This window comes from Syngnathus floridae, chromosome 12 (assembly GCF_059516105.1).
Source record: "Syngnathus floridae isolate MCC-2025c chromosome 12, RoL_Sflo_1.0, whole genome shotgun sequence".
In the NCBI taxonomy this organism is placed as follows: Eukaryota; Metazoa; Chordata; class Actinopteri; order Syngnathiformes; family Syngnathidae; genus Syngnathus; species Syngnathus floridae.
Window position 1 is genome coordinate 14,052,286 of NC_142424.1, and position 18,422 is coordinate 14,070,707.

General features: G+C 47.2%; 1 protein-coding gene across 1 annotated transcript; it reads right to left on the bottom strand.

Moving 5' to 3' along the window:
* Nucleotides 1-66: 66 nt before the first annotated feature.
* On the bottom strand, nucleotides 67-18,320 carry LOC148390120 (janus kinase and microtubule-interacting protein 3-like). The gene is made up of 23 exons (XM_088392605.1): nucleotides 17,212-18,320; nucleotides 16,988-17,034; nucleotides 16,787-16,864; nucleotides 15,052-15,222; nucleotides 14,851-14,928; nucleotides 12,924-13,006; nucleotides 9,527-9,556; nucleotides 9,169-9,336; nucleotides 8,980-9,056; nucleotides 8,336-8,512; nucleotides 5,718-5,960; nucleotides 5,362-5,571; nucleotides 2,465-2,569; nucleotides 2,184-2,246; nucleotides 1,999-2,097; nucleotides 1,816-1,913; nucleotides 1,680-1,734; nucleotides 1,494-1,559; nucleotides 1,364-1,432; nucleotides 1,210-1,287; nucleotides 920-1,153; nucleotides 715-840; nucleotides 67-345 (listed from the first exon to the last, which is right to left on the bottom strand). Exons 10-22 carry the CDS (start codon nucleotides 8,459-8,461, stop codon nucleotides 724-726), a joined length of 1,563 nt encoding a protein of 520 aa, XP_088248731.1. The 5' UTR covers nucleotides 8,462-8,512; nucleotides 8,980-9,056; nucleotides 9,169-9,336; nucleotides 9,527-9,556; nucleotides 12,924-13,006; nucleotides 14,851-14,928; nucleotides 15,052-15,222; nucleotides 16,787-16,864; nucleotides 16,988-17,034; nucleotides 17,212-18,320; the 3' UTR covers nucleotides 67-345; nucleotides 715-723.
* Between the last annotated feature and the right edge of the window lie 102 nt (nucleotides 18,321-18,422).

Sequence of the window (18,422 nt, forward strand, 5' to 3'; positions counted from 1 at the left end):
CACACACAAATGTTGATATGAACATAAAAGAGCCGCATGCGGTTCGGGAGTTGCGGCTTGGCCAAACCTGTACTATACAACTTTATTTGTATAAAATTTTCACAACAGCTGTCACACAAACAAAGCGGGAAAAACCGAAGACGTGCGTGTTCCGCCCACGCTGGATTTATTTGCACCTTTGAAAAGACACCGTATTGCCGCAGATGTGGCAAAGAGTACTTTTGGGCATCTGAGACGGAAGGATGTCCAAAGCATCACGTCACCTGCTCTGGTAGGCATGGTGGTGGGACGTTGAGGTCAACCGCTTTGGGGTTGGCTGAATCTTTGATCGCAGGATGCCACACACTTGAAGACAGAAGCAGAAAAGCAGAGCTAAATGCAAAATGTACTCACCGGTGACTCCAATTTTTTTCCCCCCTGAAGAAACAGCTGGACGGGTGGCCCCGGCTGGCCAGTGGGACTCTTGTTATTCTGACCCTTTTTAGTGCGCGTTTGGGGCAACAACCGTTTTTTGTGGCGCTCTCTTCTGGTTCAAAAGTGCCCTGCATGTGAATTTGCTTTTCCTGCCTTCTGATTGGATGAGCGCCGGTGTGACGCGGTGCCTCTGTCACCGTGGCGGGGGGTATACGTTGGCATCGGAGCGTCTGCCAACGTCTGAGACCGGCTGGCAGTGTATCGGAGGTGTCGAGTGCGGTGCCGCTGGAGCTCACTCACCAGCTGGTGTTAGGGCCACAGAATGAAGGCCAAGGAGAAGAATAGAAAGAGAAACAGAAACTTCTCCTCCAATTGTTTGATTTGTCTCTTCTGAGCTTCGATGAATTCTTTCAGCTCTTTGTTCCTCTAGGACGGACAAATGGAAAGTGGCATTCAAAAGCCAGTAAGCGTGCAAGTAAGTGCCGGGCTGGCTTTGGGCCCTTACCTGTTGCGCGCTGTGCAGCAGATCCATTCTCTCTTGGAGGATGCAAGCGTCGCGCTCCCTCAACTCGCACATCAGGGCTCGCTTCCATTGGTCCACGGCGCTCCTAAGCTCTTCTCTCTGATCCGCCGTCAGCACGTCATTCACGCCAGCGTGGCTGGCTTTTTCGCCGTCCGTGGCGGGGCAGTCCCGCTGCGGTAGCGCCTCGTACAACATGGCCTCCAGCTCCAGGATCCTCTGGGCCGCAATCCTCGTCCATCAGTGGTCCGGCGGGAGATTTGAGGGCGGCTTACCTTATGAGCCTGGTCCATGGAACACTTCCTGAAGTCCAACTCTTCATCCAGGTAGCCCTTCTGCTTGCAGAACATATCCTAGCACAGCTCAAGGTCAGAATTGTTGGGGCACATTGCCGGAGTTCCCCTTGGCTGATGTCGCGTGTCTGTCTACCTTCTCACTTTCAATGTCCAACATCTTCTGTTGAAGTGCTGACTTGGTCACTTTGATGTATTCTAACCACTGAGGAAAGGCTGCTGTCACATAAGCAGAATGCGAGAGCGTGCGTGGACGTGCGCGTTACCTTCTCGGCTAGGGTGAGAAGGGTCCTGGCGTGAATCACGACCACCTGCTCCTCGTTGGTGAGATTCTGCAAGAGCCCAAAGGCACAGCGTCAACAAGCTTCTTTCAGCGCAAAGCCTTCCAAAAGTCACATTTGAGCCGCCGAGTCTCGTGGAGTGCGAACATAAGGAGTTCGACATACACTTACGGCGTTATAGCCCAGGATGTCCAGCTTCTTCATCAGATCACTGATGACGATGTCCGGGGGAAAGGCGCAAGGAGCAATGTAAGGTGTTCTGGGACCTCGGGTTAAGGTTAGGGTTGCGAGGGACGCCTTACCTACGCTCACGCCCTCGGCCTCGCAGTAGATCTGCAAAGGGCTGAGGCCGTCTGGGAAACGGACTTGCAGAAACTTCAAGACGGGGGAGCGCCACTCCCTCTCCTGAAAGGCAGAGGCATGCATCCGTCCGTCCGTCCGTCCGTCCGTCACATCTCTGGCCTCAACACGCTTGTGCGAGTCTTCCCACCTCCAGCTCCAGGATGCGGAACTCAAGCAGTTCGTTTTGGTCTCGGATATCCTGGATGTGCTCTTTCAGACGCGCTTCTTCCGCCTCCATCCGCCTGACCTGAAAAGACAGTCAGACCTCATCTGCGGGGCTTCCCGACAGGTGTGACGCCAAGCGACTCCGCCCAGCGCCTTTCTTTCCGTCACCTTTTCGGCCAACTGCTGATTGCTCTGACGCAGCAGCTGCTTCTCCTCCACCCACTTGACATTCTAGAAGAGACAAACGCGTGGACAGCTTTGGAATGTTGTGTCATTTTCATCCACAAATTCTTTGGTTGACTGGAAAATGACATTTGCTTTTCTCCGCATTTTCCCAGCCACGTTCGGGGGGGGGGGGGGGGGGTTGGTCCAGTAATGCCAGACGGATGAGTGACTGAAGAATGTAGCTATTTTGTCTGAGAAAAAGGTGTGCTCATTGATGAGCTTACCTGTCCTTGTTGCTTCAGCGCTGACTCCAGATCTGCTACTCTGCTTTGATAGTGACCCATTTCTACCATCAGCTTTTCTCTGGTCTGAAAGGAGGAGGAGGGAGGCTCCTCCTCCTCCTTTCAGACCAGAGAACACCCGAGGCTGGGTGAGAACGGGGAGGCTGCGACCCGGCCGGGGGTTGCGGGAAGGGGCGCCACCTTGATCTCCTTCTCGGCGTCGTAGTCCCCTTTCGCTGGTCTGGGCTAGCAGAGCGTAGGCTCGTTGCAGCGCTTGATATTCTTGCGTCAGCTGGCGGTAGCGAAGCTCCGCCTCTTCATGCACACACCAATGCAACACAGCACTAGTACCAGAATCAGTCAGACCGGCGACAAAGCACCCGCGACGCAAAGATGAGTCCGATTCCAGGCTGAAGAGGAATGTTTGGTGCCAATACGCTGGCAGAAATGGCGGGCTACCTCTTCGGGTTCCGTGTCGGGGGTTCTGTCGGTGTGAAAAGACAAGGACGATCCGTCCGAGTCCACCAACACGTCTTCGTCGTAGCCGTAAAATGTTTCGATGACCTGCGGGCGCGGAAGCAAACATCTCTCTGAACAAACTGAAGCGACACCTCACGATGAATCGACGAGAGGAACGATAGCGAGAAAAAGGCCATTTCATCTTGCGCAACACCAAGCAGCCGCAAACAAACAGACTCACCTTGCAGGACCTCACGCTTTGTTCCTCCTCAGAGATTCTCGACGTCGGTATCGTAGCAGCAAATCTCTCTCCTGTCGACACAAATAATCCGCCTTTGAGATTCTTTGGATGCAAAGGGAACGAACGGCTCCGGCGCAGAAACAAACGCGACTCACAATGACATTTCTGACATGAGCTCCTGTCTCCAGAGCCTGAAAAACACGTCACCGGCGATGATTGGAGGGACGCTCGTCTTTTCCAAAAGTGACAACTACAGGGTGTGTCAGGGTTTTCCAGATTATCTTTATCGTATCATTGTGTTGCTTTGACTTTGACTGCGACCTGTAATAAATAATATTATTTATCCCTTATTTATCCCTATCGCTTATCCCTTCCTACACAAAGTCGTAAAACACCCCTTGCTATGTTTTGACTAGAGGTCAAGGGCTTCCTCTATTCAATCCACTCTTACACCCACCCTGTTTCTCTTAATTAAAATGCTCGTGCAGGAGCCGAGAGTCAGACTTCATTCGTACAACGGATGGACTCTCCACCTGCAGGTGTCCAAAAGAACTTACTTGTCTCCCGTGTGGTTCTTGCAAAATAAGTTGGAGCGAGCGCAACTCTAACAGGGTGCATTTTGCCACTAGCTGCCTACGGACAATGACGTCGCGCTCGCGGCTCATGGTTGACGGGCTGAGCAGCCGGGCAAGTCCGTCGTTTTCAGCGCACAGCGAGTGGCAAAGGCGCTGACAAAACGGGAGCTTTGAGCTGCTGAAAACGGCAAAACAAGTCTAAAGCGTGTTCAAACGCGTGCGCACAATGCTCCTGCTTGAAAGGTCGGAATTTAAGGGGCCAATTTTTTGGATGGCGGCCGCCGGCCAAGCTTTGGACGGAAAAGGTTTCCTGGCGACAGCGAGCGAGCGCGGCGCTGCCGTACGTGCACCGAGTCGCCTGCCTGAAGACCTTGGACAAGTCGTCGATGATGTGCCGCTGCTCCACAACTTGAAGGAACTCCATTTCACCGTCCTGCTGGCCGCAACCGCGGTCCAGGTCATTGAGCGAACTAGGCCTTCTCTGTGGAACACAAATGCAGTGGACTCTGTTGGCACGCCGCCGTTGTCCGCGTCGACTTACCAAGCTTGCCATCTCCTCGTCCTCCTGGGTGACAAAGCGCACTTTGTTTTCAAGGCGACACAGCACCAGCGAGAGTTCTTCATTCTTCCTGCTCAGGCGTTTGTTTTTGTACAGGAGTGGCAGAAACTGGCTTTCTGTTTCTCTCAGTCGCTTTAGCTGCAAGCATGAAGTGCGGGATGTGAAAGACGCACAACACGCGGGCCAGAACGTATCCATTCCTTTTGCATCGGTTTGAACGGAATCGTGGCTTTGGCTCCCAATAAAAGACATCTACCAGGCAACCGACTCGCCGCGCCGCTCAACTAATAAGCAAGCGCAATGGGTGCCTCGCTGGATGGCGCGCATCAAACGTAGCGCAAACCTTCAAACGTGCCGTCAATAAATTACCAGTTCATTGCGCTCTTCAGAAAGCAGGGCGTTTCGATCCTCCAGTTTCCTGATGACTGCGCTGAGCTCAGCGATTTTCAGATGAAACCGTCGCGTGTCCCGATCCTCCTGAGACTGAAAACGCCCCGCAACACACACACACAAGCACTCGTTCAAAGTTCAAAACTGTTTTTGTGCTACCTTCCTCCAGCAACGAACTAAGTCATGCGTACTGCAAGTGTGTGATGAGGTGGCTTACGCAATGAAGAGGATTGCTAGTAGCGGCGTTGACCCCACTTCCAGGGTAGTTTAGGCCCGCCCTTTGGGAATCCCTCAGGGCAGCGATCTGCTGCTCGGCAGCCTGAGTCTGCAGCTGAAGGCGGTGGACGTGGCCGGCCCCAGGGCTTCATCCAAAACACTAACCGCTCTGTCTTTCAGCTTGATCTCATCCGTCTGGATGTACAAACGGGGAGCGCTCAGGCAGGCGGGCAAACTCATTTGCCAGAATTGTGACAAAAACAAAGAGAGCAACCGGCCAATTTTTTTCTTGAATCGACTAGAACACCTTTGCTGTGACAAAAGCGAAGCGAGCAACCGGACATTTTCTTCTTGTGAAATAGAATAGAATAGAATGCCTTAGGTGTCATTGCACTGCAGGTATACAACGAAATTGGGAACATAGCCACGCACCGCGCATCTGATCAGTCCTACAAGTCGGCGGATCTCCCTCTCGCAGTCTCTCTTGGTTCGGCTCAGCTCCTCCCGATGCTGGTGATGAGCCGATCGGAGCTCGGCCGCTCGGGACTGCCAGGCCTGCTGGGCCGCTGCCAGGGCTTCTTCCGCGCTCCTGGTGGAGGCGACACCGCTCGGTCTCCCGACACCGCCGCGTCTCCTCCACCTCCGCCAGCAAAGCGCCCCCCCTCCTCACCTGAGCAGACATTGCGCCACACCGGGCCGTTGAGACCGCAACGGAGCGCCGCGACGCTTACTGGGGACAAGCTACACAATACGGTAGCGGCCGCATCGAAGCCCGACGTGGCGTGCGGATAGTCAGACACGGATAGAGCGGATCACCTTGTCCATGGAGCCGTCCCTCAGGCTGAGGACCAAGGCATTCAGTCGCTGGATCTCTCCATCTTTGATTTTGATCACTCTCATCAGCTCCATTTCATGCTGCCGCAGTAATGTCTCCCTGGTAATGGCTAACTCTTTCTGCTTCTCCTCATGGAGTTTGCTTTTGAGTTCCGTCATGGCGGCGGTGGCACGGTGGTGCTCCGCCCGCAGGTCCTGACTTCTCTCTCTCTCCAGACAGCTGACCTGACATGACTTAGACTTAGACAAACTTTATTGTCATCTTGTCTGCACATGGTGCATACAAAACGAAATTCCGTTGCATACGTCTTACAACAAAGTAGTGATATTGCAGTTGAATAGAAGTAACATATCCTATGAAAATATATATATATACATATATACTATATATATATATATATATATATATATATATATATATATATATATATATATATATATTAAAAATAAGTATAAAGTGCAGCAGTGATAATTATGCAATAGTGCAAGTAGGCAAAACAGTATTCAAGAGTGTGCAGAGGAATGCTAAACCATGTATTAAACTTCTATTTAAAGGGTTTATACAAGTTCAGTAAAGTTGGTAGTGCGAGATAGTGCAAGATAGAGGTCCGTAGTGTCATAAAGTACAGTTCTGTGAATGTGTGATGCAGAGTTCAGTTTAGAGCTCAACAGTTCTAGTGTTCAACAGTCTGATGACAGCAGGGAAAAAGCTGTTGCAGAACCTGGTGGACCTGCAGCGGATGCTGCAAACCTCTTCCCAGAGGGCAGCAGGGAGAACAGTCCATGGTGGGGGTGTGATGGGTCATTGATGATGTTACGGGCACGGGACATGCAGCGCTGAGATGAAATGTCCTGAATGGAGGGAAGAGGAGCCCCTATGATCCTCTCTGCTGTCCTCACCACTCTCCTCACGTTCTTCCAATCGGAGGCGGTGCAGCCTCCACACCACACAGAGAGACAGCTTGTCAGAATGCTCTCTATGGTGCTCCTGTAGAACGTCCTCATGATGGGTGGGGGCAGGTGGGCTCTCCTCATCCTCCGCAGGAAGTACAAGCGCTTCTGTGCCCTCTTGACCAGTGCCGTAGTGTTCATAGTCCAGGTGAGGTCTTCTGTGATGTGGACCCCCAGGAATTTGGTGGTGCTGACCACCTCCACAGCTGAGCTGTTGATGATCAGTGGAGCGTGGTGAGGCTGTTTTTTCCTGAAGTCGACGATGATCTCCTTCATCTTCTCCTCATTCAGGATCAGGCTGTTTTCTCTGCACCAGCCCACCAGCTGCTCCACCTCCTCTCTGTAGTCCAGGTCGTTGTTGTCTCTGATGAGCCCCACCACCGTTGTGTCGTCTGCTGACTTCACGATGTGATTGGTGGTGAACCTGAGGACGCAGTCGTGTGTCATCAGGGTGCACAGCAGGGGGCTCAGGACGCAGCCCTGAAGGGAGCCTGTGCTGAGGGTGATGACATCAGAGGTGTTCTGTCCGACCCGGACTGACTGAGGTCTGTTGGTGAGGAAGTCTAGCAGCCAGTTGCGAAGGGGGGTGTTGAAGCCCAGGTGTTCCAATTTTCCTACCAGATGCTGTGGGATGATGGTGTTAAACGCTGAGCTGAAGTCCAGGAACAGCCTCCGCACATGGGTGTTCTTCTCCTCCAGGTGAGCCAGGCTCAGGTGAAGAACGGAGGAGATGGCGTCCTGAGTGGAGCGGTTTTGCCGGTCGGCAAACTGGAACGGGTCAAATAATAGGGGGAGTCTGGAAACGATGTGACCTTTAAGCAGCCTTTCGAAGCACTTCATCATAACCGGAGTCAGTGCAACAGGCCGGTAATCATTAAATGAGGTGATTTGAGGTTTCTTCGGCACCGGAATGATGGAGGCAGTCTTAAAGCACGCCGGCACTGTGGCTTGGCCCAGCGAGGTGTTAAAAATGTCTGTGATGACCCCAGCCAGATGACTTGCACATTCCCTGAACACACGCCCAGGAATGTTGTCGGGGCCAGGGGCCTTACAGGGGTTGACTCTCCTCAGGGTCTTCAACACATCGGCGGAGTCAAGGCAGAGTACCTCCTCTTCCTGATGGGGGACAGTTTTAACTGCTGGAGTGCCGTTTAGTGCCTCGAACCTCCCAAAGAAGTTATTTAGACCATTTAGAAAGTCAGCATCAACTACACCCACCGGGGGGGGGGGGAGGGTGAGTTGTAGTCTGTAATCGCCCGTATGCCTTGCCACATACTCCTGATGTTTTTGACGTCGTGGAAACGATCCTGAAATTTTCGACTGCGGTCTCGCTTCGCTATCCTGATGGCACGGTTCAAGTTGGCTCTCGCTGTCCTCAGTGTCTCCTTGTCGCCAGACTTGAAGGCAGAGTTCCGCGCTCGTAGCGTTTGACGTACCTCCTCAGTCATCCAGGGTCGTTGGTTGCCCCGGGTGATGATATTCTTAGTGGTGCTGACGTCCTCGGTGCATTTGTTGATGTAGGCTGACACAGTCATGGCACACGCATGTCTAATCTACATCGGGAAAACTGGGAGGGAGGGAGGCAGGCAGGGAGGCAGGCAGGGAGGCAGGCAGGGAGGCAGGCAGTGTCTGTCTGTTGAGGTTTTCACCTTGTTCTTCTCCTGCTGAAGTTCTAACTGGACGTCCATCAGTTTGGTTCTCAGCTCGTCATTGGCGGCCTGAAGGGCGTCCGTTCGCTCCGCCTTGGCCCGCCCTGCCGGAGCTCGTTTGGACATCTCTTACTCGAGTCTCGCCCGGTCGTCAGTCAGAGATCACAACATTTGTACCTGGAGAGCACAAACGCAGCGCTGTTTTCCACTGGCTTCGAACTCAACTTCAATCGGTACCGTAACTTACAACATCATAAACATAGAACTAGCTTGACTTATTCATTGAATAAATGCATTTGGTTCTTCAAAACTGCATCACGCAACATAGCGTGACCGAGACGGCCGTTATCCACCTGCGTGAAGTTATTTGGTGAAATGAATGAGATGTTTAAGACACCATCGTTCTGTCTCTATGTAGATGAAGGGAAATAATCGATTGCTGAAGGTCCAAAGGTGTTGTGATAAACAAATAAACATATTAGTGATTAGTGACATATTTGTGATAAACATATTAGGCAGGATAATCACATATGTTAACGTGACTGCCCACACTGTATTTATTTATGGTTATTTGTTAAATCGAGTACTGTTAGACATGAAATAGGAAGTGTTTAACATAAATGGAAGACGAAAGGGGTACTCACCATTGTAGCTCCTGCTGGTCAATGATACGAGCCTCTTCTTGCAGTGGAAAACATACAGCCAACAAACACCGTGGAACCTAAAGGAATGAAATTAAACATTAACATTTAGCCTCAACCAACATTCACAGATACAACGCAACGCAAACTACACAAACGTAAATCTTTTTAAACACAATGAGTTGTACTTACCGTGTACGCTCTAGACGGTCCACTTGCAAGCAGAAAATAAAGATATTTCTGTTGATAATCGTCGTGTTTGTATCCGGTGTCTCGCTCAAGGCCATTGCGCCCACAGATTTGAATTTTGGCGAGAGTTCAGCCTATTGACGTCATTTCCGCGGTGTAATACCCGCATATCTGAAACGGCAAAGTTAAGAGTAGAGTTAAATAAAGTTTTTAGTCAACGCAATAATTTACAACCGTTGACCAGTCGAAATAATCGTCGAAATTTGGCGTCTGTGGCTGGAAGCAGACGCCGAGTTCGACATTCCTCCCAAACGCCACACTCCCTCGCTTTTCAGGGCTAAAAAAAAACAGTTGTAATTACCTTGTACGCTCTAGACGGTCAAGTTGCAAGCTGAAAACAAAAATATTTGCCTTGTTAGTCATCGTGTTACTAACCGCTGTGTCTTGTTTGCCAGAACTGCCGCTTTCCTACTTCCTGTTGCAAGCCACGCCCACGGATTATAATTTTGCCGTGAGTTCCGCCTATTGACGTCATGTCCGCGTCACATGACTGCGACGTAATATTATCGAAAACTGTTTGTGCGGTATTGTGTTGTTCTGTGCGGTATTGTGTTGTTCTGTGCGGCGTCGTGTTGTTCAGTGCGACGTCGTGTTGTTCAGTGCGGCATGGTGTTGTTCAGTGCGGCATGGTGTTGTTCAGTGCGGCATAATGTTGTTCAGTGCGGCATAATGTTGTTCAGTGCGGCATGGTGTTGTTCAGTGCGGCATGGTGTTGTTCAATGCGGGATCGTGTTGTTCAGTGCGGGGTGGTGTTGTTCAGTGCGGGATCGTGTTGTTCAGTGCGGCATAATGTTGTTCAGTGCAGCATGGTGTTGTTCAGTGCGGCATGGTGTTGTTCAGTGCGACATAATGTTGTTTAGTGCGGCATAATGTTGTTCAGTGCGGCATAATGTTGTTCAGTGCGGCATGGTGTTGTTCAGTGCGGCATGGTGTTGTTCAGTGCGGCATGGTGTTGTTCAGTGCGGCATGGTGTTGTTTAATGCGGCATGGTGTTGTTCAGTGCGGGATGGTGTTGTTCAGTGCAGGATGGTGTTGTTCAGTGCGGCATGGTGTTGTTCAGTGCGGAATGGTGTTGTTCAGTGCGGCATGGTGTTGTTCAGTGCGGCATGGTGTTGTTCAGTGCAGGATGGTGTTGTTCAATGCGGGATGGTGTTGTTCAGTGCGGCATGGTGTTGTTCAGTGCGGCATGGTGTTGTTCAGTGCGGCATGGTGTTGTTCAGTGCGGCATGGTGTTGTTCAGTGCGGCATGGTGTTGTTCAGTGCGGCATGGTGTTGTTCAGTGCGGCATGGTGTTGTTCAGTGCGGCATAATGTTGTCCAGTGCGCCATAATGTTGTTCAGTGCGGCATGGTGTTGTTTAGTGCGGGATGGTGTTGTTCAGTGCAGGATGGTGTTGTTCAGTGCGGCATGGTGTTGTTCAATGCGGCATGGTGTTGTTCAGTGCGGGATGGTGTTGTTCAGTGCGGCATGGTGTTGTTCAGTGCGGCATAATGTTGTTCAGTGCGGCATGGTGTTGTTCAGTGCGGCATGGTGTTGTTCAGTGCGGCATGGTGTTGTTCAGTGCGGCATGGTGTTGTTCAGTGCGGAATGGTGTTGTTCAGTGCGGCATGGTGTTGTTCAGTGCGGGATGGTGTTGTTCAATGCGGGATCGTGTTCAGTGCGGGGTGGTGTTGTTCAGTGCAGGATGGTGTTGTTCAGTGCAGGATGGTGTTGTTCAGTGCGGCATGGTGTTGTTCAATGCAGGATCGTGTTGTTCAGTGCAGCATAATGTTGTTCAGTGCAGCATGGTGTTGTTCAGTGCGGCATGGTGTTGTTCAATGCGGCATGGTGTTGTTCAGTGCGGGATGGTGTTGTTCAGTGCGGCATGGTGTTTTTCAGTGCGGCATAATGTTGTTCAGTGCGGCATGGTGTTGTTCAGTGCGGCATGGTGTTGTTCAGTGCGACATAATGTTGTTCAGTGCGGCATAGTGTTGTTCAGTGCGGCATGGTGTTGTTCAGTGCGGCATGGTGTTGTTCAGTGCGACATAATGTTGTTCAGTGCGGCATAGTGTTGTTCAGTGCGGCATGGTGTTGTTCAGTGCGGCATGGTGTTGTTCAGTGCGGCATGGTGTTGTTCAGTGCAGGATGGTGTTGTTCAGTGCAGGATGGTGTTGTTCAATGCGGCATGGTGTTGTTCAGTGCGGGATGGTGTTGTTCAGTGCGGCATGGTGTTGTTCAGTGCGGCATGGTGTTGTTCAGTGCGGCATGGTGTTGTTCAGTGCGGGATGGTGTTGTTCAGTGCAGGATGGTGTTGTTCAGTGCGGCATGGTGTTGTTCAGTGCGGCATGGTGTTGTTCATTTCGGCATAATGTTGTTCAGTGCGGCATAATGTTGTTTAGTGCGGCATGGTGTTGTTCAGTGCGGGATGGTGTTGTTCAGTGCGTTATAATGTTGTTCAGTGCGGCATGGTGTTGTTCAGTGCGGCATGGTGTTGTTCAGTGCGGCATGGTGTTGTTCAGTGCGGCATAATGTTGTTCAGTGCGGCATAATGTTGTTCAGTGCGGCATGGTGTTGTTCAGTGCGGGATGGTGTTGTTCAGTGCGGGATGGTGTTGTTCAGTGCGGCATGGTGTTCAATGCGGAATGGTGTTGTTCAGTGCAGGATGGTGTTGTTCAGTGCGGCATGGTGTTGTTCAGTGCGGCATAATGTTGTTTAGTGCGGCATGGTGTTGTTCAGTGCGGGATGGTGTTGTTCAGTGCGTTATAATGTTGTTCAGTGCGGCATGGTGTTGTTCAGTGCAGCGTAATGTTGTTCAGTGCGGCATGGTGTTGTTCAGTGCGGAATGGTGTTGTTCAGTGCGGCATGGTGTTGTTCAGTGCGGGATGGTGTTGTTCAGTGCGGCATGGTGTTGCTCAGTGCGGCATGGTGTTGTTCAGTGCGGGATGGTGTTGTTCATTGCGGCATGGTGTTGTTCAGTGCGGCATGGTGTTGTTCAGTGCGGCATGGTGTTGTTCAGTGCGGCATAATGTTGTTCAGTGCGCCATAATGTTGTTCAGTGCGGCATGGTGTTGTTCAGTGCGGGATGGTGTTGTTCAGTGCAGGATGGTGTTGTTCAGTGCGGCATGGTGTTGTTCAATGCGGGATCGTGTTGTTCAGTGCGGCATGGTGTTGTTCAGTGCGGCATAATGTTGTTCAGTGCGGCATGGTGTTGTTCAGTGCGGCATGGTGTTGTTCAGTGCGGCATAATGTTCAGTGCGGCATAATGTTGTTCAGTGCGGCATGGTGTTGTTCAGTGCGGGATGGTGTTGTTCAGTGCAGGATGGTGTTGTTCAGTGCGGCATGGTGTTCAGTGCGGGATGGTGTCTTTCAGTGCGGCATGGTGTCGTTCAGTGCGGCATGGTGTCTTTCAGTGCGGCATGGTGTCGTTCAGTGAGGCATGGTGTTGTTCAGTGCGGCATGGTGTTGTTTAGTGCGGCATGGTGTTGTTCAGTGCGGGATGGTGTTGTTCAGTGTGGCATGGTGTTCAGTGCGGCATGGTGTTGTTCAGTGCGGTATCGTGTTGTTCAGTCCGGTATCGTGTTTCTCAGTGCGGTATCGTGTTGTTCAGTGCAGTATCGTTGTGTTGTTCGTATTGTGTTTAACACTTAGCCTCTAACACTTAGCCTCTAACACTTAGCCTCTAGCATCTAGAAGGTAAATAAATAGGAAGGAAGGACTCACCGGTGACGTCTTCGCCCACGTCCAAGCGTTGTACTTTGTATTTTCATCCTTCTGACAGTGGAAAACAACAAACACCGTGGAACCTAAACGAATGAAAGAAAACTATCATTTGGCCACAACCAACATTCACAGATACAACACAATGTGACGTGCGGGGTTGAGGTTAAAGGTTGAGTGAAGGGCCCTCGTTTTAAACTACTTTTTTGAAAAGGATTGGGAACAAGTAAGACGTATTTAATTTATTTAATGGGAAGTAGTAAGAGCTATTGAATTTAATCTATGTATTATATTCTATTGTATTGTATTCTGTTGTATTCTTTTGGATTGTATTCACACTAACCCCACTAAAACTTCAGCCCACAAAAACTCGCCTCTGGCGCCTAGCCTCTGGCACTTAGCCTCTAACACTTAGCCTTTAACACTTAGCCTTTAACACTTAGCCTTTAACACTTAGCCTAGAAGGTGAATAAATAGGGTTAAAGGTTGAGTGAAGGGACCTCGTTTTAAACTACTTTTTTGAAAAGGAGTGGGAACAAGTAAGACGTATTTAATTTATTTAATGGGAAGTAGTAAGACTTATTAAATTTATTTAATCTACTTTTCTTCCCAGGCAAAATTTGATGTGCTGCAATTCCAAATTTCCAAAGTGAATGAAGGAATGAAGTCCTTTAAATTATGATTTTGTATAAATACTAGGTATTAACACAAAATCGACGGCACAAAATGGGCAGACTTTACTTGTTTGAAAAGGACTGGTTACAAGACAGACTTTTTTAATTTATTTAATGGGAAGAAGACTTATTTAGTTTAATTGATCTATTTTTGTTCCCTGGCAAAATTCGATTTGCTGCAATTCCAAATTTCCAAAGTGAATGAAGGAAAGAAGTCGTTTAAATTATGATTTTGTTTAAATACTAGGCATAGACACAAAATCTACGGCACAAAATGGGCAGACTTTACTTGTTTGAAGAGGACTGGTTACAAGACAGACTTTTCTGATTTATTTAATGGGAAGAAGACTTATTTAGTTTATTTAATCTATTTTTGTTCCCTGGCAAAATTGGATTTGCTGAAATTGTATTTTGCCAAATCTTGCCTTGAGACCTGATAGGAAGTATTAAACGCTTAGTTAAATCAATACAAGTTGGTAATAAGAGCGAGTAATGTTGGTTGAACCGATGAATGAAGGTTGAAAGCAATTTAAATTATGACTTTGTATAAATACTAGATATTAACAGAACATCTACTGCGCGAAATGGGCAGAGTTTACTTGTTTGAGAAGGAGTGGCTTATTCAAAACTAAGATTTATTTAATCTGTTTGTTCCCAGGCAAAATTGGATGTGATGCAATTCCAAATTTCACCACATGATGGTGCCCAATTTTGACTTCATAGGACATATTAAACACTTAGCTTGTTATTATGTTCAAGGTAATCAGATTTGTTTATTATTCTAATGGCCTCTTCAAAACTATTCTGGATTACTACTTTGGATCTATTCTACATTACTTGGCAACAACATACTCTGTAACAGATTAGGCAGTATAATCATATCTGTTAACTTGAGAGTGCCCACACTCAATCTACTTATCGTGATGTGTTAAATCAATTACTGTTAGACATTATTTGTCTGATAATCTACCAAATCTTTGAATTGAAGAATTTGTGATTTAATTAATAGCTTGTTGTTATGTTAAGGGTAATCAGACTTGTATATAATTCTAATGGCCTTCTTTTGAAAACTATTCTGAATTACAACTTTGGATCTTATATTACTTTGCAACAATCTACTCCGTGACAGATTAGGCAGTATAATCACATATGTTAACTTCAGTGCCCACACTGTATTTATTTATGGTTATTTGTTAAATCAAGTACTGTTAGACATGAAATAGGAAGTGTTTAACATAAATGTTATGGCTACTCACCATTGTAGCTCGCTCCTGGTCAATGATACGAGCCTCTTCTTGCAGTGGAAAACTTGCAGCCAACAAACACCGTGGAACCTAAAGGAATGAAATTAAACATTAACATTTCGCCTCGACCAATTTTCACACGTACAACGCAACGCGGCTACACTTCTGCTATTACAAACGTAAATCTCCTTAAACACAATGAGTGTTACTTACCGTGTACGCTCTAGACGGTCCAGTTGCAAGCAGAAAATAAAGATATTTCTGTTGATAATCGTCGCTGCTCAGTGGCTCACGGCCATCGCGCCAACAGATTTGAATTTTGGCGGAGGTTCGGGCAATTACGTCATATCCACGGCACATGACTGCGACGTAATACCCGCTTATCTGAAACGGCAGTTAAAAGTAGAGTTACATCAAGTTTTCTTGGAACCTAAACGAATGAAAGAAAACTATCATTTGGCCACAACCAACATTCACAGATACAACACAACGTGCGGGGTTGAGGTTAAAGATTGAGTGAAGGGCCCTCGTTTTAAACTACTGTTTTGAAAAGGAGTGGGAACAAGTAAGACGTATTTAATTTATTTAATGGGAAGTAGTAAGACTTATTAAATTTATTTAATCTACTTTTCTTCCCAGGCAAAATTTGATGTGCTGCAATTCCAAATTTCCAAAGTGAATGAAGGAATGAAGTCCTTTAAATTATGATTTTGTATAAATACTAGGCATTAACACAAAATCGACGGCACAAAATGGGCAGACTTTACTTGTTTGAAAAGGACTGGTTACAAGACAGACTTTTTTAATTTATTTAATGGGAAGAAGACTTATTTAGTTTAATTGATCTATTTTTGTTCCCTGCCAAAATTCGATTTGCTGCAATTCCAAATTTCCAAAGTGAATGAAGGAAAGAAGTCGTTTAAATTATGATTTTGTTTAAATACTAGGCATAGACACAAAATCTACGGCACAAAATGGGCAGACTTTACTTGTTTGAAGAGGACTGGTTACAAGACAGACTTTTCTGATTTATTTAATGGGAAGAGGACTTATTTAGTTTATTTAATCTATTTTTGTTCCCTGGCAAAATTGGATTTGCTGAAATTGTATTTTGCCAAATCTCGATTTGAGACCTGATAGGAAGTATTAAACGCTTAGTTAAATCAATACAAGTTGGTAATAAGAGCGAGTAATGTTGGTTGAACCGATGAATGAAGGTTGAAAGCAATTTAAATTATGACTTTGTATAAATACTAGATATTAACAGAACATCTACTGCGCAAAATGGGCAGAGTTTACTTGTTTGAGAAGGAGTGGCTTATTCAAAACTAAGATTTATGTAATCTGTTTGTTCCCAGGCAAAATTGGATGTGATGCAATTCCAAATTTCACCACATGATGGTGCCCAATTTTGACTTCATAGGACATATTAAACACTTAGCTTGTTATTATGTTCAAGGTAATCAGATTTGTTTATCATTCTAATGGCCTCTTCAAAACTATTCTGGATTACTACTTTGGATCTATTCTACATTACTTGGCAACAACATACTCTGTAACAGATTAGGCAGTATAATCACATATGTTAACTTGAGAGTGCCCACACTCAATCTACTTATCGTGATGTGTTAAATCAATTACTGTTAGACATTATTTGTCTGATAATCTACCAAATCTTTGAATTGAAGAATTTGTGATTTAATTAATAGCTTGTTCAGGGTAATCAGACTTGTATATAATTCTAATGGCCTTCTTTTGAAAACTATTCTGAATTACAACTTTGGATCTTATATTACTTTGCAACAATCTACTCGGTGACAGATTAGGCAGTATAATCACATATGTTAACTTCAGTGCCCACACTGTATTTATTTATGGTTATTTGTTAAATCAAGTACTGTTAGACATGAAATAGGAAGTGTTTAACATAAATGTTATGGCTACTCACCATTGTAGCTCGCTCCTGGTCAATGATATGAGCCTCTTCTTGCAGTGGAAAACTTGCAGCCAACAAACACCGTGGAACCTAAAGGAATGAAATTAAACATTAACATTTCGCCTGGACCAACATTCACACGTACAACGCAACGCGGCTACACTTCTGCTATTACAAACGTAAATCTCCTTAAACACAACGAGTGTTACTTACCGTGTACGCTCTAGGCAAAATTGGATGTGATGCAATTCCAAATCTATCTGAAACGGCAGTTAAAAGTAGAGTTACATCAAGTTTTCTTTTTTAATCAACACAATCATTTACAACCGTTGACCAGAAAGAATCGTCGAAATTCGACGTCCCCCACAAACGCCACGCTCACTCGCTTTTCAGGGCAACAAAAGTACTTCTTTTTAAAAACGATGAGTTGTACTTACCGTGTACGCTCTGGACGGTCCAGTTGCAAGCAGAAAATAAAAATATTTCTCTTGTTAGTCGTATGTTACCATCCGCTGTGTCTTTGTCAACATCGCCGCCATTTTCCTACTTCCTGCTGCGAGCCACGCCCACGGATTTAAATTTGGGCGGAAGCTCTTTCCATTGGCGTCGTTTTCGCGTATAGCAAATCCGATTGGTTGGGAAGGGGGCACGGTTATGCAGCCGAGGGGTCCTGTGATCGGTGGGATGTAAAGTAGGCGTCGACGTCACGTCCGCGTCACGTGACCACGACTTGGCAGACGTCATATAGCAACCGCTGTTTTGTTTAGTAGACTTACAGTTGTTATGCATTGACATAATGGCGCACACACCAAATAGATTTATATAAATTAAATAATTCTTCTGCCCACTCTCTTTTAAACAAGTTAACTCTCCCCGCGGATTTGAATTCCGGCGAAAGTTACGCCCATCGACGTCACGTATGTCACGTGACCACGACGTGGCAGATGTCATATAGCAACCGCTGTTTTGTTTAGTAGATTTACAGTTGTTATGCATTGGCATAATGGTGTGCACTCAAAATAGATTTAAATAAATTAAATATTTCTTCTGCCTACTCCCTTTTAAACAAGTTAACTCTGCCCACGTCCATTGACGTCTTGTCTGCGTCACGTGACCACGACGTAGCGACGTCATATAGTAACCGCTGTTTTGACCAGTAGACTTAGTTATTATGCGTTGACATAATGGCGCACTGGTTAGCATGGCCACCTCTTAAGCATGATGATGCGGGTTCGACGCCTGATCAATGTTAGCATGGAGTGAGCTGAAGTGCATGGCGCTGAAGATTTGAATCTTTGAAATGCGCTGAGGTCTGACATATCAGGCAGAATGGTTTGCCATCACGTTCAACAAAAAATAGAAACTTTCCCACTCTGATTAAAACGTCCTGTGTTCATCTACGTATTTTCGTTTTGCTGTGCATCTTTTCCCTGCCATTTCGAGAGCCCAATTGACACTCATAGTTTAAAGAAATGTGTTTGCCCATCCTACTTTGTGGAATTTCACCACATGCGCTTTTGACCAAAATACCAAATTGAACTCAAGTGAAGCCAACACGCACAACCCCCCCCCCCCCCCCCCCCACACACACACACACACACACAAATGTTGATATGAACATAAAAGAGCCGCATGCGGTTCGGGAGTT